Source organism: Chiroxiphia lanceolata, chromosome 20, assembly GCF_009829145.1.
Source record: "Chiroxiphia lanceolata isolate bChiLan1 chromosome 20, bChiLan1.pri, whole genome shotgun sequence".
Lineage (NCBI taxonomy): Eukaryota > Metazoa > Chordata > Aves > Passeriformes > Pipridae > Chiroxiphia > Chiroxiphia lanceolata.
This window is the reverse complement of record NC_045656.1, coordinates 5,906,998-5,932,867: the sequence shown is the minus strand read 5'-3', so window position 1 is coordinate 5,932,867 and position 25,870 is coordinate 5,906,998. Positions and strand designations below refer to the sequence as shown.

The 25,870-nt window shown below is 43.1% G+C and overlaps 1 protein-coding gene across 4 annotated transcripts; it reads left to right on the top strand.

Annotated features, from left to right (window-relative positions):
* Nucleotides 1-55: 55 nt before the first annotated feature.
* On the top strand, nt 56-24,149 carry LOC116796809 (merlin-like). Of its 4 annotated transcripts, none has more exons than XM_032707725.1 (19): nt 112-128; nt 5,518-5,768; nt 7,225-7,342; nt 8,990-9,115; nt 9,480-9,602; nt 12,699-12,782; nt 13,564-13,632; nt 13,825-13,907; nt 15,124-15,199; nt 15,643-15,780; nt 17,550-17,624; nt 18,140-18,253; nt 18,689-18,811; nt 19,411-19,628; nt 20,511-20,613; nt 21,287-21,414; nt 21,989-22,139; nt 22,816-23,025; nt 23,992-24,149. In XM_032707725.1, the coding sequence occupies exons 2-19, from the start codon at nt 5,761-5,763 to the stop codon at nt 24,025-24,027; spliced, it is 1,983 nt and encodes a 660-aa protein (XP_032563616.1). In that variant the 5' UTR covers nt 112-128; nt 5,518-5,760; the 3' UTR covers nt 24,028-24,149. The 4 variants fall into 4 exon arrangements, with proteins under 4 accessions (XP_032563617.1, XP_032563616.1, XP_032563615.1 ...); XM_032707724.1 differs by lacking the exon at nt 112-128 and adding an exon at nt 2,113-2,374; XM_032707726.1 differs by lacking the exon at nt 5,518-5,768 and having other exon boundaries at nt 56-132.
* The last annotated feature ends 1,721 nt before the right edge of the window (nt 24,150-25,870 follow it).

Below are 25,870 nucleotides of genomic sequence, written 5' to 3'. Positions count from 1 at the left end.
GGCCAGTGGCGGGGGCGTGACCAGCAGCGGGAAGGGCGGGGCCAGCGGTAGGTGGGGCCTCCCGGGGTATTTAAAGGCGTAGGCGGCGGCTCCACCTCCTTCAGAGGCGCTGAGGGGAAGGTGTTAAAGTGAGCGAGTCATAGGGTCATCAGGATTGAAAGAGACCTTTCAGGTCTCTTTAGAGAGGGCAGTGAGGATGGTGAAGGGTCCGGAGGGGAAGCCTTATGAGGAGCACTTGGTTTGTTCAGCCTGGAGAAGAGGAGGCTGAGGGGAGACTTCATTGGAGTCTTCACCATCCTCATGAGGGGAAGCGAAGGGGCAGGTGCCCATCTCTGCTCTCTGTGACCAGTGACAGGACTCAAGGGAATGGAGTGAAGCTGAGTCAGGGGAGGTTTAGGTTGGATGTCAGGAAAAGTTTTTTTAACCAACAGGTGGTTGGGCACTGAACAGGCTCCCCAGGGCAGTGGTCACAGCACCGAGGCTGGCAGAGCTCAAGGAATGTTTGGACAACGCTCTCAGGTACATGGTGGGATTGTTGGGGTGTGCTGCGCAGGACTAGGAGTTGGACTTGATGATCCTGATGGGTCCCTTCCAACTCAGTATTCCATGATTCTTATGATTGTCCAGTTGAACCATCATCCCAACCACTAAACCACATCACCCAGCACCAGATCCAGATGCCTCTTGAACACCTCCAGGGATGGTGACTCCACCACCTCCCTGGACAACCTATTCTGATGTCTGACCACCCTAAAAGTGACAAAAATTTTCTAATATCTAATCTGAATCTCCCCTGTCTCAGCTTAAGGCTGTTTCCTCTTGTCCTCTCACTACAGGTGTGGTAGAAGAGACCCCACTCCCACCTCCCTGCAGCCTCCCTTCGGGCAGCTGTAGAGTGATGAGGTCCCCCCCGAGGCTCCTCAAGACTAAACAACCTCAGCTCCCTGAGCCATTCCTCAAAAGACGTGTTTTCTAGACCCTTCACGAGCCTTGATGCCCTTTGCTGGGCATGCTCTAGTATCTCAATGTCCTTGTTAAAGTGAGGTTGTCTCTCTGCACTGCCCCCGATGGAAATGATTTTTTCTGTGTCTCCTGAGCTGAGAGATGCAGGAGGACCTGCAGTCAGCAGGGCTTGGGGTGCAGGTGCTGGGCCTGGACCCTGTTTCTTCAGGGCACCATTATTTTGGGGGAGCTCTGCCCAGCCTCTGGCCCCTGTGGGCTTACACAGCTGAATCCAGCCTGGATTTTTGGTGTAAATAATTGGTCTCCTGCCCACACCCAGCAGTGATGTGCTGTTGGACTGGAGAAAGCCTGCAGCAGGCAAGTGTTGGGCTGGAGGTGATGAGGGGGTGAGTGCTGAGGGGTTCCTTTACACTGAATTTCGAGGATGGAGCTGACTGGCAGCACTGCCTCTCTTTGTGGCACTGAGGTGTCCACACAGGAACGAGCTTTGTGCTCTTCCACCTGCTGTTAACTGATGTACATGAGCCAAATCTTGAAGGTTTTCCACGTGAATCTGGAATAATTATAGCCCATACAAAGTAAGAGCTGGCCTGTTGTCCTTGCTATCTATAGCCTGGAAGATAATTAGTTTCTGTAAATCTGTATATAAAACGGAGGGTTGGGAAAAAAACCCCGACTAAATCACTTATAAACTGAATAATGGCAAAAAAAGTTTTTACTTTACTGTTGCCTTTGAGATAATATGCTCTCGGTCTCTGTGACTTCAGGCTGAGGCCATCCCTTTTCATTTAAGGGTGTTAATTTATAATTTTCTGCTGGTATTTTGGCTGCTGCCCAGTTTTCAGGCTTGTTCTCTTTTGGTGTTAGTGTCCCATCACCTCTCACCACAGGAAGAGGGCAGGTAGGGAATCATATTTATTTAATAGGACAACTCTGTGCAGCTTCCCTTCTAAAGGTGGCCGGTATGGGGAGAACAGGCTGTTCTTTGTACAGCTGGAGACACTGTTGAAATAGTTTGATCAGATACTATCAAAGGAGTTATTTGGAAGTTCATTATCAGTTCTTACAGATATCCAAGTCAAGACTCGTTGGCTTCTCTTCTTTTAGTGCCTTGTTACTTGAATTACAGTGGAGAGGAGCTGGGAGGAGCCTTGCTGGTGCAGGCAGGAAAAGGTTAAGAGCCGTTTGTATCACCTGGGAAAGCAATTCTTTGATTTTTCAGAGGGCGCTAACATGCTGCAGCTCATGGAAACAAAGGAAAGGGGATCAAGCAGAAAAGTTGTTCTTGGATTTTATTCTCAGTGGCAGAACTTGTGAGGGCTGGGTATTGATGTCTGCTGGAAAATACGGAGTTTGGGATTAAAAAGAATTTTTTTTTTTTTCCTCTTCATTCAAAAAAATGATCTGTGAGGTAAGTCTTGATTCCAACTGGTGACTTCAGATAACTTCTTTTTAGACTGAGGGGTAAGAAAAACCTTTATCTTGCTGACCCATTTTAAAACAGTGAATTCTTCGCTTAAATTGTTCCTTGGGCAGGGAGCACAGGCAGGAGTGTGAGTCAACAACTGTAAAAATCCCACACCGCTTTCCTGTGTTGTCTGCATTCAAATTGCTTGCATTCATTTCCGAGCTAAAGTATGGAAATTCAGGAACTGGGAGAAGCATAATGAGTCAGGGGAATTTGCGACTCAGAGCTGCAGTAAATATTTCAGTGATGACAGGAGTCTTTCAAATTGTAGTATCTATGTTAATGTGCTTTTGCAGCTGATGCTTCAAGCATCTTCTGGTGGTGGCTCTTAAAGTACTTCCCAAGCCTTGTCTCCTTCATCCTCACTGCCCTCCCAAGGGTTTTGTATTTTCAGATCCTGCAAGGACTTCGGTGGCAGCTGGTTCAGCTGTTGCCCCTGTGCATGTGCTGATCCTTAAGGGCAGATTGCTTTTGGGGGTGTAAGAGAGGGGTCTCAATTGCCATTAATTCCTTGCCTATCTGCAGCTGAGACTGAGGAGTTCTCACCTTAAAAAGTGCTGCTGATTTTTGTGTGTGTGTGAAAAAGCTGCTTCTTCACAGCAGTGTGTCTGAATGAAGTGTGATGGGTGGGAGCAGCTCACACACAGTTGTCACTGAGAGCAAGTGCCCTGTGAGGGGAAGTTTTTATATCTGGTGGAGAGCCCTGCAAAAACGATCCACTCACCTTGGAAACATCAAACTGGAAATAAAATGTACTCTCAACTCTTGGGCAGGTTTAACTGCAGCTTGTTCCTTGAGGTATTTCTCTGTGGCTGTCTCTAAGGTACTGAATTCTGGTGGAGTTATTGAACTTTGGGTGGGGGGAATGCTGATTTAATGTTTTTTTTCTCTTTGCAATTGTCAGTGAATGCTGTAAGTCAGTGGTATCTGATGTGTGGGTTATTTCCCATGGGGATACAAGTGCAGCACTGTGGTGTAACTCGCTGCCCACCTGGTGCTGTGATACAGATAAGCATCAGTCCCTGCAAGAGTTGCCCTGCCAGTTCTTCCTGCTCTTCCCTGCTGTTCCTAGCTTTCCTTTCACCCCCACATTTTGCTCAGGCCCTGGTTTCTCACTGTCCATGAGGGACAAGACTATAATCCAGCCAGAGCTGGTGGATGTCACTTCTTTCATCTTGGACATGAACATGCTGAAAGGCAGAGTCGGGGCTGTTTGGTTCCTGCACATTTTGTTCCTCAGCGCTGCCTTTCTGTTCCCCTCATCACACAAAGCTTTTATCATCTCCCTGTTGGTGTCCACAAAGTGCAGGAGGAGCTGTGGATGTTCACAGCTTCTGAACTGTCTGTTCCCAGATTCTGGCTGGACAGGAATCTTTTATCACCCCGTCCTATTTTGGATTAATACGTTCTTTGGAAAGGTTATGACATGCTCTGATCTATCACATTCTGCTGCTTCTGGGTCTCGAGCCTGGATCCCTGTGGCAAGTGCAGAAATAAATCCCTGGAGCCTGGTGTCAGAAACTCTATCTTGAAGCACATTGCACATGATTCACAGTTAAATGCTGTTGTTAGCAGGGATTGCTTTTGCATTAAACAAAAGATTGCAAACCCAGATTGTCTCTTTCAGCAAGATTTCTCTTATTTGAAGAAGTTATTTTTCTAAAAACTGGACTGTTAAGTGCTTTTACTTCTGTTGTCAGTATCTGACATTCATTTCAGCTGCTCAGTGTGAATACCATTTCCAATTTCTTTACCAGTGCTATTGATTAAAATGCAGTTTACTTTTCTCGGGAAAATTTGATATTCAAAAATGTCTTTTCACTGTGAGTCAGAATGTACTTTTCCATGGAATAAAAATTCTGGAAAGAAAAAAACCCAGCTATTGGAAATGTTGAACAAATTATATTGTCATTTCAACCAGGTTATATAAGAAAAATGAAAGAACTTCAAAGTAAAAATGAAGGGCTCTGGTATTTTTCTCATATTTTGAGAAAATTAGTACATTTCTTTGCAGTTGTTAGATTTCGTTTGTTCAGTGTTTTCCATATGAAACTCTCACAATGTTCTGTACTGGCCCTAACTCCAAGTTCCTGTTGAATTCAACTGGCTGTTTCAAGTTACATATTAAAAATGAATTATGAACCTTTTTTCTCCTTTGTCTTCAACCACTGGTCATTCTTTAGAACTAATAGAAGAAGGGGGTATTTCTAACATTGTACAGAAGTCTGTAGTTCTCCTGCTATAAATGCTGTATCCCATGGCACAATCATTCACAGTAAGCCTCTGGTTTTGAAGAAAACCAGACAGAAAACACCTTTGGAATGCAACAGGTTAAAATTTGATTTTGCTGTGAGCTGTGTTGCATCTTGCAGTTTAGAGATCAGAAAGTTACTGGGGTAATTCCTGCTGGTTTGGATGCCCTCCCACGATGCTCTCGGTGTCAATATTGCTGTGGTCACGTTACTACACTGCTGTGGTCAGTTTTTGGTTTTTAATATTCCTCTCCCTTTAATTGAAAGCACTTTTCTGTGCTAAGTGGAAAGGAGCTGAGCTGTGCTCAGCTGTGTGCTCTGGGGTGTTGCCTAAATTACAGAGGAAACAAACTCTGTGGCAAAGGTCTGCTTTTCACTTGCTTAAATAAATAATCCCTGAGGAGAAAGGGGGTACCCTGGGGGTGCTGAGATTTGGGTTGAGGATGTGCCCATCCCTGAAGCACCCTGGATTACACTGATTCTTTGTGTGAACTGGCCTCTCCTTGGACTGGTGGTGGGCACTGGCAGAAGGACCAGCTTGGGGGAAATACTCTGAGGGTTGTAGGTCCCTCCAGTCTTCAGAAGAGAGCAGAAGCTGTCACACTGTTTTGGATAGAAATTCAGAAAGACAGAAATGCCATTCTATACTTTTCCAGCATCATAATATTCTTGTTGTTCTTGATTTTTTTTTTTTCTCAGTGTGAAACCTGCCTGCAACTTAATGAAGCCCATTATTCCTTGTCCTGACTGTTGTGCTCATGAAGAGCAGACATTATAATGTCTTGCCACACCTGTCCTTTCTCTGTACTAACCAGTACTTTCATTTTACCACAGATGATTTTCTAGCCCTTGGATCTCTCCCCTGGACTCTTTTCCAGCTAGCACATTCTCCTTCCAGAAGTGTGTTGCCCCAAAACCAAACAAGACTTTGGCAGAAACTCTACCAAAACCAGCTGGAGGGAGAGGAGAACTCAGCTGCTCTCACTGGTGTCAGAAAGATGAATTTCCTCCCGAGCTCTTCTTCCCCTCTCTGAGTTGCCTCAAGCACCTGTTCTCACCTCTGCTGCTGATGTCCATATGATTTGGTAACTAATCCATGTGTTCTCTGCCTCAGCTTCCCTACAGTTTGAAAAGAAAAACTTCCATACGGATTTTACTGCCTATTTAGCTTCTTAAAATTTCTGGATGAGGGGCACAAAGCAAGTGGAAAATAATCACTGCATTTGAAAGCCAATTTAGAGCTCGGAAGGAGCAAAGAAGGGGGCAAGGCATTTTATAAAATCCTGGAAGGTTCAGGCAAATGGAACTTTTCAGTTTAAACTAGAACTTTATTTTGGAATTTCTTAAGGAGAGGTTGGAAGTCTGCCACACTGTAATAGTCTTATACTGTAGGAAACCAAGAATCCCTCAGTCTCTTGCCCTGTATAGTTCACAGATACTCACTGGGTTGTGCAAGTCTGAGCTGTTAATTTTATAAACTAAAAAGGAGAAAGAACTTTACAGGCTGATTTCCTGTGCTCAGAAATAAACACCTGAGAACTGCCTAGTGCAGATTCACGCTGTCATTTAACCTCAGCTTTCAATATTTGGTTTGAATGTATCCACAAAAAGCCCTTGTGGCTGTGGAAATAGCAGATCTCATCAATATTTTGAATGGCATGCAGTTGATTTCATTTAGAACAGAAGATTTGTGAAGGAATTTTCTGTCACCTTTGGCAAACTTAAACTCATTTCACAAGAACTTCGCTGGGAAAAATTCTGTTCTAAATAACTCATCATTGAGAGTTTGGTAGCCCAAGAGAACGTGGTAAATTCAGCTTAATTTCACTGCATGTATTTTTGCCATTTGTATCATTTGAGGGAGTTGAGATGTCATGTTATAAAGAAATCCAACAGGTTAGTTGCTCAAGGAGCCATAACTGATGGAACAGGACTGAGCTGATGATTTGACATCATAAGGTTTTGCTGCATTTTTGTGGTGTTCTCCTGAGTGTAGATGCATTTGGTGTTGGTACCTGACCTTTGAGAAGGGGAATTTTTTCTTGGATGGGGATGGATGAAGAATGTCATATTTGTGTTGGCATTATTTGAAAGCCAGGCATTGCTTTTATGAAACTAAACACTCATCCACTGCAGAGTTTTGTTGCAAGAGATTCCTGATTTGCAGGGGTGTGGCTGATTGTATGGAGCACGAGGGCTGGATTTGAGCTTCCCTACATCTCCTCAGCCATGGCTGGATCCTGCAATATAAGCCCTGAATGATGCTCTGTCTAGTACTGTAGGAACCCAGAACTCAGACCAATTTGCCAAGGTCTGAGAAGAGACAGCAGTGACATTTTTTGAGCAACTTATTTTAAGGAGCAGCCTAATTTTAACGGTCGAACTGTATTTTTTGTTTCAATACTCTTCCTGTCTTGGACACAGAAATGCATATTTAAAGGTGATTTAATTCTGCCTGTTTGAACTCATCCTATTTTGGGATCTAGCCAAGAAAACGTTGCTGAATTTCCATCCCTAAGTGTAATGCATGTTTGATTTCAGGTGTGGCTGTCCTCATAAACTGAAAAATATGTCCATCCGAGGCCTGAAGAAGAAACAGCCGAAGACTTTTAAAGTCAAAATTATAACAGTGGATGCTGAAATGGAGTTCAGCTGTGAGGTAAGAGTGTCAGAATGCTGGAAGGTGGGGACTGACCTGTGTATTAGCAAGGCAGAAATTCTGAAAGTTCAGATTATGTGTTCATGGATGGTCTTAAAACTGATCTATTATGGATTACTTAGTCTCAGACGCTTTCTTCTGTAAAACAAACTATTCAGAATTTAAAGCTCTTTGCATGAGATCCCTGTGGGTGACACAGCTAAATTAGCAGTAGGTCTGTTTTCTTCATAAGCATTCCAGGACATAATGCAGGCCTTGTTTGTAAGTATTCCTACTTCTCCACAAAATTATTTTTTTTATAAGTGACACAACACTTCAGGACAGTGCCAACCTAAATGAAGAAATCTGGTTAAAGCTGGTGCTAAGATGTTACTTATAAAATAATTTATAAACTGGTATCTTTTGTGCTCAGTTGATCTGGGACATTTTCTTCAATTTGGCCAATAAACTCCAGTTTATTTCTTTAACTGCAGTGGCTGTTTGGTATCTCTGGGCAAAGAGAAAAAGAATCAAATGAAAAAGCTGGCTTTTCTTCTATGGCTATCTAGTGAATTGGTTAGAGAAATCATGACTTGAATAAAATATAGCAAGTGATCAATTGCTAAATAAATTGGGCTGCACTGTCAAGGAGATACAACTGTGCCTGATTAATTCCTAATCATCCAGCAAAAGCAAAATAAGACATACAGTTATTCTGAGGAGTTACAAAACTGAGGTCCAATGGGACTGGCAATTTTTATGAGACTTGAGTGATCTAGAGTTCTTGCAGGCTGAGTTGTGAAAATAAAGGATTTGGAAATTTTGATTTAGAGATCAGAGTCCTGGTTAACAAATCCAGCTTAATGTATTCCTTCCTTTGCTATCTCTCCCTTCTCCTCAGATATTGCTCTTTTGCTGGGATGGTTTCCAGCTTTCCACTCAAATACTGCCTAAAAGTTCACTTTTTTTTTTTAATTGCCATTAAGTTTTTAGTGGCCGACCCAGGCAATTAGACAAAACCATCTCTTTAACATGTAGTCAAACAGATGAAACAGATGTGCAGCCTCTTTGAAAAAAGAATGAGGATCATGTCTGTGAATCTGGGACCTTTAATCAAGGTTTTCTCTCTGTGGAGCCAGGCTACTAAATTGCTGCAGAAGACAGGTTCCTGCTCATTTAAATCAGAGGAGCATAAAGGCTTGGCCTGGTGCCACTGAAATACCTGAGGTGTGTGAAAGGTGGATTTGCTTTCCTTGTTCAGCATTCCTAACCTGTGCCCTGACACTGCTTTGATTTCCCCTGGCCTTCCCTCACTTTCTCCAGTTTGTGTAAACTATTGAGTAATATTTTTTTTACAAATATTAATAAAGCCTTGCTATGTCCTAGGAAATCAATAGTACAATCCTCATCCCCTGTGCTCCTCGAGTTCTTGCTGTTGTGGCTAAATAACTCCAGTTGCTTTGTGGATGTGTCTCTGGAGGAGAAGGAGAGGAGGTGGAGCACAGTAACTCTTACACAGCCGTAGGAATAGTTCACTGAAAATCTAAAGGTGAAATCAGAGTTCCCAGGAGAAAGACAAATGGAAAAAAAAATTCATTTAATACGTTAATATAGTAATATTAATGTGTTAAAATACCTGTTTTTCTTAATTTTCTTTCTCTCTTTTAGATGAAGTGGAAGGGAAAGGACTTGTTTGACCTGGTGTGCCGAGCACTTGGTTTAAGGGAGACTTGGTTCTTTGGCCTGCAGTACACAATTAAAGGAATGTGCACCTGGTTAAAGATGGACAAGAAGGTATAGGAAACAAAATATTACAGTGTGGCAGTTACATATAAAAAAGATTCACCTTTTCTAGCACAGGAGCTAAAGGAATGTGTTGTGTGACAACTCATAATTTTACATGGTAGCATTTTTAAGAATAAAATTGTATTATTTGATCTGGTGGCTTATATCCCATGTGACCTGGAGCCTCACACACTAATCACCACTATATGCACTGATTGCTCTTAGATTAAAACTCAGCATTGCCCTTCCTGCTAAAATATGGGAAGGCTGCTGTAAGTGGATTATTGGTTGCTTTCTGATTTTCCTTGGGAAATATTATCTTGAGACACTTATGTATCATTTTCGCTGCTGATTTTATTTTATCTGTAAACAGGTTTTAGATCAAGAAATCCCCAAAGAAGATCCCATTAGCTTTCATTTTTTGGCTAAATTCTACCCAGAGAAGGTAGAAGAGGAACTATTACAGGAAATTACCCAGCATTTATTCTTCCTTCAGGTCAGAAATAATTTTTAACCATGAATTCCTTCTGTATTTACCCCAGTCCTTTTGTATTGTCTTTGATCTTGTTGGCAGCTGTTATTCTCAATGATTTTTGCTTGCTTCAGCTGTATCAGCATCTCTCTAAATATTTTAATTTTATGAAATACAAACATCTCTCCTGACTGCTGTGGTTTTGTTCAGGTGAGCTGAATGTTTTGCCTTCTGTAGGTTTTTGTTCTCTTGATGGCTTCTCTTACCCTCTGTGCTGGGAATTGGAGTTAAATTACTGAAACCCGTAGTTTCATGTAAAATGACTTTTACACCTAGCAGTTTGGGTGATAATTCCACATCTGGATATTCCAGACTTGGTTTTGCTCCTACAGTATTTGTTAAAAAATCCATGCAAGGCTGGCACCGCTTGGAGAACTGTGAGGCTTCTGCCCTAACTGGTCAGTGCTGAGAAGTGTAAGTGAAACCATCCTTTTTATCAGTTGAAGAAGTTGTCTTGAGGACTGTGTCACCTGGTCTGCTCTGGCTGCAGATAAGGTGGATGAAGAGAGTCTCAACAGCTCCTTGTCACTGTCATCTTAGACCTGCTGGTGTAACCTCTTGTGTAACCATTCCCTAACCCTGTTCTTTCAAAAGGAGCAGAGTTAGAAGAGCCCTGTTATTAGATGTCCACGGGCTGTGGGGGAGTGACTGCACAGGCAGTTGTGGAAACAGTTGTGGAGGAGAGGGAAAGAATGGTAATAAGCAGCTGGGGACAGTAAGTTTTTTCACCCATATCAGCAGCAGATGGAACAAGACCTTTGGCTACAGCCTATCCCTGAAACTAAAACTCGTGAGTTCCTAAAGATAGTCCTGGCGGTTATTGGGACATCTTCTTCTGCAGGACTGTAGAAAGCAAAACCACTGGAAAACAAGCACTCCCTGACATGGCTTTCTCAAATCTTCATTTTGGATTGTAGGGGTAAAAGAGCATAGAATTTGGCAGCCATTCTGAAACACAGGTTTGTTCATCTAGCAAGTTTTGAAAGGAACAGACAGCGGACACAATTTCTCAGCTCCATTAAAAAGCAGATGAAGGAGCAAAGTCTTGGAGCGTCACCAAAATAAAGATGCATCGCCCAGGGAAAGCCCTGCTGTGTCTCCACAGCTGCAGGAACAGGCTGGAGCTGGAGCAATGGGATACAGGCACTGAATTTTGGATGGTCACTCGTTGGTCAGCTGTTTGTTCCAATGTCTGGGACATCCACCTTCCCTCCCAAGTGGCTGGGGAGTCCCTCTGGAAGTTTCAGCCTTCTGGTGTGGTGCTTTATTCCGGTAGCTTTCAGCAGGATGTGTCTGTGCAGGTAGCTTGGGTGTATGGAACAAATTCAGCCTGCAGCTGTAGATAAACACAGTAAATACCCTTCTTCCCCGAGGAGGATGTGTTAATGAAATAATGGGAAAATCATGCTGTTCTGAGGGTTAATACACTAACCAGAACTTCATCCAGAACCCTTAACCACTTGGAAATTTGCTTATTAAGGTAATTTTGGAAACGAATGAGAGGGGCAGAACTCTTTTCCTAGTCTTTTAATCCTGATTTTTTCACTGTTTTTTTTTTTTCTTTTCTGCTTGAACCTGCCTTGACTAGCAGATATGCAATTAGCAAATTCCTGTCATTCCGAAGTAGGAAAACAAGACTGAAACAAATTCGAACTTGCAAAGTTTCCTGACTGTAAGAACTTAAGATCACACCTGGATGCTAATAGGAAAAACATGTACAGACATCTGGATGCCTACAGATTTCAGCTCTACTGACTATTCAGACCTTTGCAAATTAATGGGGCATAACAGCCTTCTGCAAAATTCCTGAATCAATGTAAATGACTGAAGTTAAATGTTGTCTGCTTAAAGATTAGGTAATTTGTTCCTTCTTTACGAAGTTTAACAAAAAGTCCTTGTAAAATCTGATCAGAAAAAAAACCCCAGACACTTATGGGGGATTTATCTACATTGTTCTAAATTCTGGAACACGATATGCACCACGGAGTATGAAAGCTGGAGCTTTCCAAATTGGAAGAAAAGTCTTGTCGGTCTTTTCATTCTTTCCATTTTAACAGCTGAGAAAGAATTTTCCCTGTACTATAACTCAGGTTCATACATTGGACTCACCAGAGACTAAATTTAAAAGAAAAACTTTCTTGATGGTTCATTTCAGTTCACAGCACCTGCAGTGCCAGGGTGTATTTGTAAAGATAGCTTGGTGCTATCACAAGTAATTTTTCCTTTTGGAAATGTTTAAGTCTGTGTGCTATGCGAAATTTTGTTGTCTTTTGCTTGTTATTGGGCTAAAAACATTACACCTGAGAGGAGGATTTGTGAAGATTAATTTCCCCTTCCCTCTTTGGGTTTTCAAATAGAAATTGCACAACTGATTTAAAATCAAACAAAAGCTCACAAACAATTTATCACACCTCTGGTGTTGGTAGCACCACAGATTATTAAAATGAAAAGCATGTTAAAAGAACCCTTTACCATTTATACTGGGCTTTTATTTTAAGTCCCTATGGTTTTATTGTGCTTAGACCGCTGAAATTGAATAAATTAGTGCTCTATTAGCTTCCCTTTTTTAGGACTCCTTTATTTTCTCATTCTGGAAAGCTTGAGAACATACTATTATGGTTTCAGTATGTCCATGGCAATACCAGTCAGCCCTGAGCAATCTGGTCTAGTAGGTCCCAAGTGACCTCCAGAGCTCCCTTCCAACCTAAAATTTGATGTTTGACATGATCTAAAGCTAACTTTTCCAAAGCAGAAAGAAAAAGGCTTGTTAAAAGAAATGAAGTGCAGACAATAAAAATCATGTTTTATAACATTTTCTTTTACAGGACTCCTTATATAACTGTGTGGAGATAGCTGACTGGCATTTTTGGTCTCATTAAATGCAATGTTAAGTAAAGGCTTCCTGTGTTCCTGAATGCCAATTTATTGCTGCTGTTATTAACTCATAATGGTGATGTTTGGTGCCAAGTTATGGTCTGGGCATGTCTAGTTTAATTTCAAGCCTTACATTAGTCCTGATTTTGAGCTTCTTTAACTTGCTCCCTTTCTCTGTCGGTGTAGGTTAAGAAACAAATACTGGATGAGGAAATCTATTGTTCACCAGAAGCAACAGTTTTACTGGCTTCTTATGCTGTTCAGGCCAAGGTTTGTGCATAGAAGGTCTCTTTTATTGACTCTTTTTTTTCTTTTTTTAACCAACACATCTACATGGTGGTGTGTAAAACACAGCAGTGTTAAAATTTCCTGTGAAAGAAATAGGTCATCCTGGGAGGTACAGGCACAGCTAGAAAAATAAGCATTAGATGCCACTACAAGGGTTTTATTCTATACTGTGCTTTCACAATTTAGAGGACTGCTTTGGACTTAACATTTTAATGTAATCTTTCTCCCAGCTAGAATTATTTCCTGTTGTTTTTAAAAAATAGCCATGGATACAGAAGGTGCTCACAATGGTGATGTTTTTTAGTATCTCTCAGAACATAGTTCACTTCATGCCACCAAGGGTCAAACTCATCCAGTGGCAGGAGGTGAACACAATTTCTTAGGAGGGCTGACCCTCTGCAGCAGCTCAGCTTATGTGCAGTTGGCTGTAGGAATAGGGGAGCTCACATTCCTCTGGTTCAGAGTATGAAGTCATGGGAGATGGGAGATTCCTTCTGCAGTTTCCAAGAGCCACAGGTTAGGACTGAAGTCTAAGTTTAGAGGCCACCTTAGTGGCTGTGTTGGAGCCAGGTGCATAACACGAGGCCTGGAAGTAACTTTCATGGACTGTTCAGATGAGAGGAGCCTGTTTATGTTGTTACCCTGTATACAAGAGAACCAAAATAAAATCTGTCTCAAGCAATCACATTAAACTACACAAGCAACAAGTTCTTCAGCATTCTGCATCCCACAACCTGAACTATCTTCTCCTTTCTTGCCACAGTATGGTGACTACGACCCAAATTTTCATGAGCCAGGCTTTCTAGCCCATGATGAGCTTTTACCCAAAAGGGTAAGTCTTTTATTCTATATAAAACCAAATCTTTGAACCTACTCTGCAACACAAATACTGCTGTGGATTAACCAGAGCATTAGAAACTGTGCAAAGTGACTGAGCTGGGAACTGCATTGCTGCACTCACATTGCTTGGGAGAGGCAGCACATGGATCTTCAAAGGAAACCAACCTTCCTCCTTTCTCTGCAGGTCCTCAGGCAGTACCAACTGACAGCAGAGATGTGGGAAGAGAAGATCACTGCCTGGTATGCTGAGCACAGGGGTATTGCCAGGTACTGAAATCATTGCACTCTTTGGAAATTATCACATTTCAGTCACTGGTTATTTGCTGTCTACAGTGAACTTTGACTCTTGTACAGTGAGCAAAGAAATACTGGTCTCCCAGCTGTGTTAATTAATTTATCACTAAGGATAAAAGCACCAGCTCATCTGGGGTTAAAAAATGTCCTGTGTAGGGCTCCAGGTGCTAAACTGGACTTGCTTTGAGGTGAACAGAGAAGCTGAGGGCTCCTGCAGAGCTCCATAACCCAATACCTCTGAAACAGGAGTCCTGCCTCCTAGTCCATATATGCCAGCAGAGAGAAGTTCCTGCAGAGTGTGAGTTGTGTTGAATCTGCAGGTAGCCCTGAGAGTTTTGCATTTTCATTTAAGGCCATTTGCTTCCTGGAGTTGCTGATGTCTGTCCTGTGCAGGAGCTGCATTTCTGGAGCTGGATCACACCAGTCTCCTCCTAGAATAAAAACAACGAATGTGATATGTTTTATACTTTGTGAGAACCAGGGCTCAAAAGGGTGTCAGTGTACTTAGAAAGGAAGCAAAACAGTAAAGACACAGCATCATGACTTTGGTGCATGTGGACATTCAGCTACTTCAAGACATTCAGCACGTCCAGAAATTCAATTAAATGAGAAACAGGAGCTGCTGGCACCCAAAAGCAGCTTCTCTGAATATTTGGGCTCAATTTCTCTTTGGCTGTTCAAGAGGCTTTTTAGCACTGTTTTTATGGAATATTTTCCTCAAGACCTATTGATTCCTCACCTTGAAGGGAGGAGAAAAGTGGGTGGAGAGACCCTTCTTTGGCCTCGACCATAAGCTCTGTTTAGAGTTTGTTCAGGACTCATTTCTCAATGAACTCTATTTCCTGAAGGAAATACATTCATGTAAAGGAAAACAATAGCAGGGTAGGTTTCCAAGACATAATAATGATGGAGTGGGAAAACTAACACAAGGATAAGACTGGACTTGAATTTTAATAAAGATTACACTATACATGATTCATGAATCAAAATAGGTGTAACTTTACTGCCTTTTTTTCTGTTGAGATGCTGGTTTTATTATCCTTTTTCTATTGTTGAGAGCAAGATGGCAAAATTTAAGTAAGTTTGTACAAAGGACCAGATTGCCTGTTCGTTTCTAAGTGAGGAATGTAGAACCAGCCAGGAAAGAAAAGTTAGAAAGGAATCTTATAATCATGGCCTTATTCTCTAGGGATGAAGCTGAGATGAACTACCTGAAAATTGCCCAAGACTTGGAAATGTATGGTGTCAATTATTTTCCAATTGCTGTAAGTGCCTTATTTTAGCAGTTTTCAATTGCTGTAGATGATGGTGCTGTTCTTTTAAAATCCTCTAGGGAGTTTGGAACTGGGTCTCCTAACTTCTGCTTTTCCCTGCTGATGGTGGGCTGTGTAGTGATTGTCCTGACTTTTACTTGCCTGTTAAAGGAGTTGGTGAATAAAACATTTAAGATTAATGTTTTACAATCAGACAAATGTCTTGAGTAGCTCCAGATATGTAATAAGAAGAAGGAGAAATAGTTTGAGCTGCTGTAGTCAACCTAGAGGACTTGGGTTATCAGGTAGCAGTGACAACATTCTCTATATTTTGTAGAAACACCGATTTCCTAAAAATACAGATAAATATCAATGCATTAAAACAAGTGTGGTTCTTGCCTGTGGTTGTTTAACGTCACCATAAATGCCATTTACTGATATCTCTTGTTTTTTAGCAAAATAAAAACCACACAGATCTCCTGCTTGGAGTTGATGCCAAAGGTATTCATATCTACAGCATTAATAACAGGTTCTCTCCAAACAAGTCGTTTGAGTGGAGCGCTATCAGAAACATTTCCTATAGTGAGAAAGAGGTATGATGGCTTTGATGTATTATTCTTTTTATATGGGTGTGGACTGGGATTCTTGGAACAGGCTGAAAGCTTTCTCTGTTTAAATAATTTTAGGGGAGAAGGGGAAAATCCTGGGGAGCTTTGTTACAAAACTAAAAATAACAGACCTGTCTTTCAGATGTGCTCATAACCTCGGTTCCCCTGAGGTGCCGGGGGCTGCTCTGAGCTCTCACACTCTGTTCTGGTTCCCTCCCTGCTGCTTGCCCTTTGCAAAACAAGTGTGTTGATCTCTGAAAAAGACAGATATTAGGAATGCCACCGTGACTGGCTTCCTCAGTTATCCCAGCGGGAATTTGATGATCCATAAAAACTTAATGCCGTTTTCCCCGGCGGAAAACCTCCTTGTAGCTGGGGTTTGAAGCGCAGTGGCAAGAGGAGACATGCAGGGAGAGATCCATTTTTTTCTGCCTGAACTCTGCCAGTTTGTCAGTGCATGATTTCAGGCTCAAACACAACCCTACCATTGCAATTTCCCTGTGATTTCAGAGCTTTTACTCGTAGGAAGTACCGTGGAGAGCGGGTAGAATTTATTCTCATTACAAATCGTGGGCTACATGGAAGGCTATAATCAGAGAAACAAAATTAGGAAAACTACATTGGAACTGGCATACCTGGAGTTTGTCAGCCAAAGGACAGCACACCGTTTTCCCAATTTTCTCTGGGCTTTTTGGAAAACATTGAGATGAGATTTGCTCTTTGGAGTTAGGTGCATGTACATTAAATCAGGCAGCCCTACAGGTCTTCTGCCTCTGAAGAGTTTTTGGTCCTTGATAACAATAAACTTCCCCTCAGGTGTGTGAATGAACTGTGTTAACTCACTATTGTTGGGAAATTGGGCATCCCTGTGCTAAATCTCTACTATATTTAGTGACACATCACAGCCTTGCTCCTCACAAGTCGTTACCTATGGGGTGAAATGAGCTGTAGGACCTTATGATCTTGGTGACTCAGATGCCCTGGAATTACACATTACATTGCAAATGAGTTATTGGAATAGAGTGCTGTCTAACTGTCCTGGTTCTGGAGAATACCATTCCTAAACCACCACGCTAACCCACGAGTCACAGCAGACAGGATCTTAAAGAATGGAGCCATATTTTGTTATGCAGCCAAACCCAGCCCAAGGTATGAGGCGGAGCAGTTTGTACTGACCTGGCAGCATGAAAGCCCTTCATGTCCTCTGGGAACAGCTTGAGGGATGGACTGAAAAAGTGAGAAAGCAGGAGCTCCAGGACTGTTACCTGCTGGTCAGAGGAACAAGTCCTTTAGGCCCTTGCTATTGTACCTGCAAGGATTGGTATTCTGAGAGGTGTTTGGCATCTCCCTGACTTCAAGAATGTGACTGCTTCTGGGGATTAGTAATGTATTCTGTTTTCCTGATAACCAGTGCTTGTTCCAGAGTTCTTGTAGTGTGCAGTGCACAGGTGGTGGTGTTATGAAAACCACCATCCAAACTGGCACTGCGGTGGGTCTGTGGGAGGCTTTATCCTCTAACAGAGCCTGCTATGGGAGCAGAGAAACCTCTGCAACAACAGCCCTGGTTCTGATTCTTTGGAGTCAAACAGTTTTGCACCACTCTCCCCACATTTGTGGCATAAATCGCTGCTTCCCTGGAGAGAAGTGGAGATGAGCTAAAGTTTGCATTAGTATTAATATTAAGTTTCAGCTTTGTTTTTCTCCTTCTTACTGTGCTTCCTTTTTTTTTTTTTTTTTAAATTTTGCCTGTATAGTTAACTATCAAACCTCTTGACAAAAAAGCAGAAGTCTTCAAGTTCTTTTCCTCTCAACTCAAAGTGAACAAATTGGTAAGTGTCCTGCTTTCCTTCTTTAAATCTGAGCTTGGTAATACTGGCTGATACCTGAGTGAGAAACACTGCTTGTAAAACCTTTGGAGAGTAAGGGAGCACTGAATTTCAGCATGTTTTCCTGGGGATTGTTCTGTCTAGGGAGTCAGGGAGAGTATCTCTGCCCTCTCTGGAAAGGGGAGATGGTGAGTGAAAAGTGAAATGTGAAAGAAGGCCCAAATCACAAAGGGAAAAAAGATACTGGAAGGGGAGGATGTGGTGTATGGAAAAGTGCAAAGCACTGCAGAAGCAGCTGCCTGTGTGGGGTGGGACAGAAGGAACCTCTCATCTTGTTACAAACTTATCTAAACTGTTATATGAGCCTGCCTTGGTGCTGATTTACTTGGAAGGGAAGCAACTGCCAGCATTTGTGCTGAAATCTTGACTTGTCCTATGAGGCCAGTGTGGGGCTCTTTGTCCCTCTGGTTGGGGCACAAGTACATCAAAATCACATTCGCTTTACCTTTCCTATCCAGATTTTCCAGTTGTGCATTGGAAACCATGACCTATTTATGAGGAGAAGAAAAGTGGACTCAATAGAGATCCAGCAAATGAAAGCACAAGCCAAGGAAGAAAAAGCTAGAAAAAAGGTAGGTTCTTTCTGCTCCTGTATTGTTGAAAACAGTGATTATTATTCCAGCTGGTGCCCTTGCTGCCCATGCCTTGTGTGTGTGGGAGGTGAGAAAGTGCAGCAGGACTGAATGTGGGGAACAGCTCCAGCGTGTGTGTGGCACCTGAGGATGTCAGTCCTGTTTGTGAGACTGAATAGGTGATAGCAAAGATTTGAGGTATATAACACATCAATCCAAGGGCTCTTCCAGCAGTCTGAAATAACCAGTATTACCTGCTAGAGGAGTTCAGTGCTACAAAGTGCAAGCAGCTTCATCACTGCACCTCTGGTGACTGTCAGTGCCCCAGACAGAGAGCAGCCTGTTCTTCACTGGATGCATTTGCTGCGCTGCCTCAGGCCCAGGTGAGATTCTGCTGCAAACCCACAAACGTGGTGTTGCTCCTCCTGTTCCCAGATGGAGAATCAGAGGCTGGCCAGGGAGAAGCAGCTCCGAGAAGAAGCTGAGAGAGCCAAAGAAGAGCTGGAAAGGCGGCTTTTCCAGCTGGAAGATGAAGCCAGGCAGGCAAACGAGGCCCTGGTGAGCAGCATGTTCATCTGAATATTCTTGTGCTTGAGGGGCTTTCTTGTTTGAGAAGGAGGATTTTTTGTGTCTTATGGCTCCTGTGAGACACCAGGCATTATAGCTCAGGCAAAGCTGGAGAGTTTCTTATCCCTGGTGGAAAGGGCACGCAGGAATATCTGGGAAAATGCTGCTCTGCCATAGTTTCCCTTTGCTGTGAGCCATTCACTCCCTGTATTTGGTTCAAAGTGGTTTCTTCAGGCAAAGGGGGGAGAAAGGAAGCAACCTTGGAGCTGAAATTAGGAGAAAGGAAGCAACCTTGGAGCTGAAATTAGGAGAAAGGAGCACAGTGCAGTAGCAAGTGAAGGGGCTGACTTCAATTTTTGGTTGATATCTTTGTCCAGCTTTATGCACATGTGTCTCCTTGCTTTGTAGAGGTGAGAGGCAGGAAGTTCTGGAGCAGAGGAGGATCACCAGATCCTACAATTATATTTAATTTTTATTTAAGAAATAACATTTTTATCACTTCATCTTTTGGGAAAAGATACCTTTTGGTGATTTTGGGGGTGATTTTGGAGATGCCAGACAAGGAACTAAGAAAAACTGTTTCTTCTCAGCTTCGATCCCAGGAAGCAGCAGAGTTGCTGGCTGAGAAGGCTCAGATTGCAGAAGAAGAGGCAAAACTGCTGGCCCAGAACGCTGCAGAAGCCGAGCAGGAGCGACAGAGGCTGGAGATCACAGCTCTGAAAACCAAGGAGGAGAAACGGCTGATGGAGCAGAAGATGCGGGAGGCAGAGCTGATCGCAGTGAAGCTGGTGAAGGAGTCTGACCGCAGGTGGGGTTTGCTTGATGGGGCTGTGTGGTCTCAGCTGGGATGCCTGGGTGCAGAGAGTGCTGCTTTTCTTACAGCTAAGCCCAGCAGGGAGGAATTGTTCCTGGAGTGACACTTCACAGTGACTAAGCCTCCTTGCATCTTGTTTGTTCCACCTGGTCCCAGTGGTTGTGAGGCAGACCGAGAAGATGCAAAGCTTTAGAGATGTTTGGTAGGAAAGATCCAGGATGCAGAAGCATTTTCTGTTTAGTGTTATCAAAAGAGCACTGGCTACCTAACTATCTAAATTTCCCAATCTGTATACCTGTGAGTTAGGAGGCTGTTTTCCTTCATTAATACCAGGTGAAGGTCTCTTGTGTCCCATCAGATCTTTGAGAAATGTAAACCAGGCACACTCATGTGGAGTGTAAACCACTCCAAGTGTTTGCATGTTCCATAACACTGTGCTGCCTGAAAATGCAGAGCAGGCCAGTGTTGACAGAGGATGTTTAATCTTGCTATTAAGGGCTTTCTGCTTGTTTTAGGATACTGCCAAAAAGCTTTCCAAAATAAAGAGCAGATATGTTGCACCTCTCCCCACCTCAGGGAGGATCTCTGACAGCCTGGAGAATCTCTATCAGCAGGTCACAGCTTAGCCCATGGAAATGAGGAATAGGAAAAACATGTTAATTCAACCAGTTTATGCAGGACTGTCTCTGAAAGTGTGTGTCATGCTGTGTGCAGTTAGTTCTCCACGTGACCATCCTACCACACATGCCTTGGGGTAAAGTTATCACAGTAGTGGACTTGTTCTCTGGAAGCTAGTGAGGTGCATTCCTCTGAAATCCATGTGTTGCTTTATACTGGAAATCATCAGCCATTCACATCAGGATATTTATCTTTCAGAGCCAAGGAAGCAGAGCATCTGAAACAAGACCTGCATGAAGCCAGGGAGGCTGAACGGAAGGCAAAGCAGAAACTCTTAGACATAACCAGGCCTAATTATCCTGTAAGTTTCTGCTCTACTGGGCACCACTTCATCTTCAGAGACAGTCAGATGTTGATAGCATTTTTATAGCCCCCATCAAGCTGAGTAGTGACATTTCAGCATCCAAGTGGGGGACAAATACCTGAGGTACCAAGTGATGCATAAACACAGTGTAGAGAGGATGGAAGTTGTGTTTGTTCAGGGCAGTGAGTCAGGCTGTAAAGAAAAGCAAGACAGAAGTTAAAAACAGGACTGGTGTTGGGACTTAAGGAGCAGAGACTGTCTTGCCTTCATGCCTAATACTGACTCTGTGCCATTTCAATCAGGCAGTACTTTGTGGAGATGGTTGTACTGAACCAGCTGTGTCATCCTGGCATGAGTGTCATCAGGCAAAGCAGATGGAGCTGTCTCCAGCAAGAAGGCAGCACTAAGGATGTGTGTCTCAGCTTTCTTTTCTGCTCCAGTCTTGCAGAGGATGGATTTCCATTCTCAGCCAGGATACATCTCTGCCCTTGGATCTGTGGGCTGGGGACTTCAGCAGCTCAGCTGGGTACAGGGGAAGGGTTGCAGGAGCATCTGTGTGTCTCAGAATCTTATGAAATGGCTCAGCTGGGCATTCTTGCAGAAGCTGAGGAGATAAACCCCAAACCAAACAATCACATCTTACTGACAGTGCTTGTGTTGCCTCTTTCAGCACGTGGCCAAGTATTCACAGTACTCCCCAACTGACACCAGAGAGGCCAACTTTGACAAAGGATCCATAAAGCTGGATTTGAAGGACATTGACCTCAAGAGACTATCCTTTGAGATAGAGAAAGAGAGGTATCAGTATGCTTGTGGTGTAAATAAATGAGAATGTTAATCAAGGAAAGTATAGAAAGGAAATCTCTGGGAATCTCAGTTCATCCTTTTAATAACTTGGGATGGCCTCCTGCTTGTATGTATGACCTTTTACTGAGCTGGTGTGGATGATGCCCGTGTAAGACCAGCTATTTACACACAGGAAGAGTTTTCTGGTGGCATCAAGCCATGAAAAGTGCAGAACCTTCTGCCTTGGGGAGCAGCATGTCAGGGACAAAGCACTTTGCTGAACTAACAGCTGGTGAGAGGTGTTTCCCTCTAGTGCTAAAGTGTGGTATTGCTGTGAGCTAATCCAGCAGAGGCTTTTCCTCCCTTGGGGTCTGGAAGGAAATGCTTGGTCAAAAGCTAGGAAGTAAAAAGAAGAAGGTGAACCTCCTTCTCACTGGGTCAGGGGAGCCAGACTGACATGTGCCAGACTTCATTTTGCCTATCAAACTCCAAAATGAAACGGAGAACAACTCTCCTCCTTCCACACACACCTGTTCTTGGGCTATGTGGTGTCACTAAGCTTTTTGTCTCCCATGTGTGGACTCAGGCTCGACTACTTAGAAAAGAGCAGAAAATTTGAAGATCGACTGAAAGAACTGAAGTCTGAAATCCATGCTTTGAAGCTAGAAGAAAAACAGTCTGGGCTTTACTCCCATTGGAATGAAGTCCTGGGCTCCTTGGATCACTCCTTAGGGAATGTACGTACCCTAAACCCCTGCCCCTTTCCTCAGCAGGGACCATAAAGGAGAACACTGTGGCTGTGCCAAAGGTAGTTGCTGTATTTCAGCTCAAGGCTTTAGTACCCCGATAGTAAAACATCAAAAGCATGAACACAGAGGAGGAAAATTCATGTCAAAACAAAATCTAAGGGATTTTTCCTGGGCGTGATACCAGTGCCACGAGCAAGAAATAATCAGCTTATTTTACAGATCATGAAATCACAATGAGGGTTTAAGGTCTTGCAGCAAACTAAATTGTTGTAACTAACACATTTAAATGTGGTTCCCTATAGTTTGCATCACATTCTCATTCATGTGCTTTGTGGTTGCTAAAGTCATAAAGTCTTGGTGTGTATTTTTTTTTGTTTTAAGGAATGAGGAACTAGACTCAGGTTTTTGTCATAAGTTGCTTGTTATTTATATAAACACTTCTTCCTGAAGCAGTGTAAGAATAGGGTTGGCTGTGTCTGCAGGTTGTTCCACATGTAGCAAAAATGGCTCTGAGTCAACAGTTTTAGAGAGAGATGGGAGGCTTGGAAAAATTATGAGGAAAGATGGCCTTTATTTCCTGACTATTCATCTGATGTTCTTTTTGGCTTAATGAGTGTTGATATAGAGAGGGTATTAAATTTCCATGTGCTCTTTTCTTTTAAAGGCCCCATCATGGATGAAAACCTTTGAAGCTGGAGATTCATTGGATATAAATCTTCAAAGACCTTTCCCTGCTTACTTGTTAAACACTGCAAGCAGCTGGCCTTGTACCAACAAAATTCAGCACACAGTGCCAATGGAAAAGTCATCTTCTCAAGCAAATTCATTGGTTGCCAACAGTGTGGGCACAGAAACCAGAAAACAGATTATAAAGGTAATCAGATTTGTAAGCAAATTCCCAAATGTTGACTAAAAGTTTAGAGTTCAGAGACAATGGCTGGTTGTAGGGACCTGGTTTGTCCAGCTCTGTCACAGCCTCTCAGATGACAAGTCAGTGCAAGGCTGTTGCATGATTTTGGAGACCCTGTGCTGGCACATCATTTGGGAGTGTTTGAGGCCACCTGTTTTCTCTCCCTTATGATCTAAGCTGGAATGCAAAGCTGTAAGCCTTGGTAAATGAAGCAGAGATGCCCATACACAGTAGGAGGGTCTGTGTTAAATTTAATTTGTATCAACCAGGCTTGGAAATGAGAAATGTGCCCCCAGGTACAGAGAACTTAAAACAGACTGTCTTCTGGTTTTAAAAGGCAGGGAGGAAGACACCAATAAATACTCAGACTTCCAACAGGTCAGTTCTCTTCCATGTGCTCCCTGTCAAAGAGTCCAGAAGAGCTATAAGCTGGGTTTTATGAAAAAACAACCTGCTTTTAGATATCACTGGACTGGAGAATCAAGAAGGGTGTGTGGTCTTGAACACTGGGAAAGAAATCAGCTTTTCTGTATGGAATGCTATTTGTGCAAGGTATTGGGAATGAAGAAAGCTTGATGTATTTGCTGCTGGTTTATATGAACAAAACTGAGGGGGTTCAGGATCAGTTAGAAGCTCTAGTATAGAACATTCAATACTTCAATCTTCAGAGTTGTGTGGTTAGAAGGAACATAGTTGAGTGTAGCAACAGATGAGGGATCAGCTCTTTCTGAGGCAAATAACAGAAGGGACTTTTAAGGCCAACCTCATCCAGGTGGCAGGGGTGAGGCAAATACACTGGTTTAAAGAAAGAAGAAAAAAATATTGCAGGGCATCTTGCAAAAGGCCCCAGAGTTGGAGGTAAAGGAAGACCCAGACCAAAGGGAGTTACTTTAAGGTGGAACTAATTTTACCTCTTTACTTTGCCTGCAGGTTCAGCAGCATGATTCAGATGTCATCTACATTTGAAGCCTCTTGTTTCCTTGCCAGACTGGTAGGACTGGTGGCCTTCTTTTTGGCTGCTGTAGAATGGACCTGTATAGGACACTTGGGCAGCTCTGTCTGGGGGACATGGCACTGTGGTCAGAGAGGTGCCAGAAAACTGCCCCTGTAAAACGTGACCAGTGTCTCTGGGTACAATGGTAAACATGCAAACCCAGAGGAGTGTTGTTTACTGCTTATGCACTTTTGAAGAGACACTTTACACTTTGCTAAACCTTCCTCCCCCAGGTGTTTTCACACACTGACTTACCAGTGTGGTGCTGTACTGCTGAAGGAAGGATGTGAGGCAGCAAGTGCCCAGGAGGTGTTTGGGATGAGAAAATTGTACACAAACTCAGTGTTTACCTACACAATAGCATAATTATGTTTTTGGTCTGGTCCATGGGGCACGACTCCCACAGAGATGCTCAACATTTTAGTGTTTGCCTGCCAAATATTTTCCTTTTCCTCCCCAAACATTTCTTGGATCACTTAATTGATTTGCATTTCTCTGTGAGAAATCTCAGCTTTTAATTCCAGATGTAGAAGTGGACATCTTCAAATACCCCTCATTCCCGGGGGAATCCTTTGTTTGGAATGAAAAGCTTCTGCTCTTACAGTCTCTGACTAGATGAAGCACTTGCTGTTGCTTTTGCTGCTCGAGCAAACTTTGCATACATTAACTGGCTTCTTAGTTCTGTGTAACACAGAAACTCCCAAATTAGACAAAGACAAAAGATGCTGTTGGTGTCTGCTGAAGTTGGACTTGTTTCTGATGGAGAAATGCATGCAGCAAATTGCCTCATTGGTAAAACCCACTTGCATTTTTCAGGTTTGTGTGTGTTTAAGTGTCTGTTCCACCATAAATCTTCACTCTGAGGGCTTGTGGGGAAACAGAAAATATGCAGCTGCAGCTAAAGTAGTAGCATGTGACGTGATGTAAAAATGAATGTTAATGTTGCTAACTATCTTGTTCTAAAAGCTAAGAGTAAAAAAAAAAAAAAGTTCAATAAAAAGCTTCAATTTCCACTTGCTAGTAACAGCTCTGAGGGGAATGTTGTGTCAATATTCCTACAACATTAACAAGGCAGGTTTGCAGAACAAACACACACATCTCCTCTGTAGGGATCTGCACCAGGCTGAGCACAGTGGGGGATGGCAACTGCAGCCAGCTCCGTGTCAGGCTTGTACCAGTCGTGGCAGCCACACGTGGAGAGGGACATTAAGTGATCCTGAGTGTGTTCCCAGCCCAGGGAGCAATCGCTGCCTTGGGTGGGTGGGTTGGGGTGTGCTAATTCTCTCACAGCTCTATCTGGCACGTGATGTTTGCAGACTATTGGCTGTTACATAGTTTCTGAGCTGTCTGCAGAAGCCTTGTGTGTGAGAGGGAGAAGCTGTTCGAGATGCCAGAAGGATGAGGCAGATGCTGTCAAAAGGTCCCAGGGTTAGGGAGGGAGCACTGGCCAGGATTTGGGACAGTGAACCATGTCCTACATCAGATAGGAGATGGTCCTAGAGGGAAACAGCACAAAGCAACTCTGAGCATGGCATTCTCAGATTTGATGGTGGGGAGAAGTTCTGGGATTTCCCTGGTTCTTCTTTTCCTGTTCCCTCTTTTTTTTTGCATGTGTCTTGCCACAGATAACTGAGCTTGTGCCCTCATCCTTCACACGTGCCTGGGCTTCCTTTTGCTGTTGTATCTGAGCTGCATCATGACATAGGGCATGGAGGGAGAGAACTGCTCCATGTGCACCACTGATTTATTTCTTTGGACTTGGTCCTGTATTTCCCAGTGAAGAAAAGGACACGGCCACCCTGCTGCCAGCTGGCT

Bases quoted from the DNA above. Each gene is read 5' to 3' on its own strand.
- LOC116796809 (XM_032707725.1), top strand. The intron at 12,783-13,563 runs GTTTGTGCATAG...TTCTTGCCACAG, and splicing joins CTTATGCTGTTCAGGCCAAG to TATGGTGACTACGACCCAAA. The intron at 18,254-18,688 runs GTAGGTTCTTTC...TCCTGTTCCCAG, and splicing joins AAGAAAAAGCTAGAAAAAAG to ATGGAGAATCAGAGGCTGGC.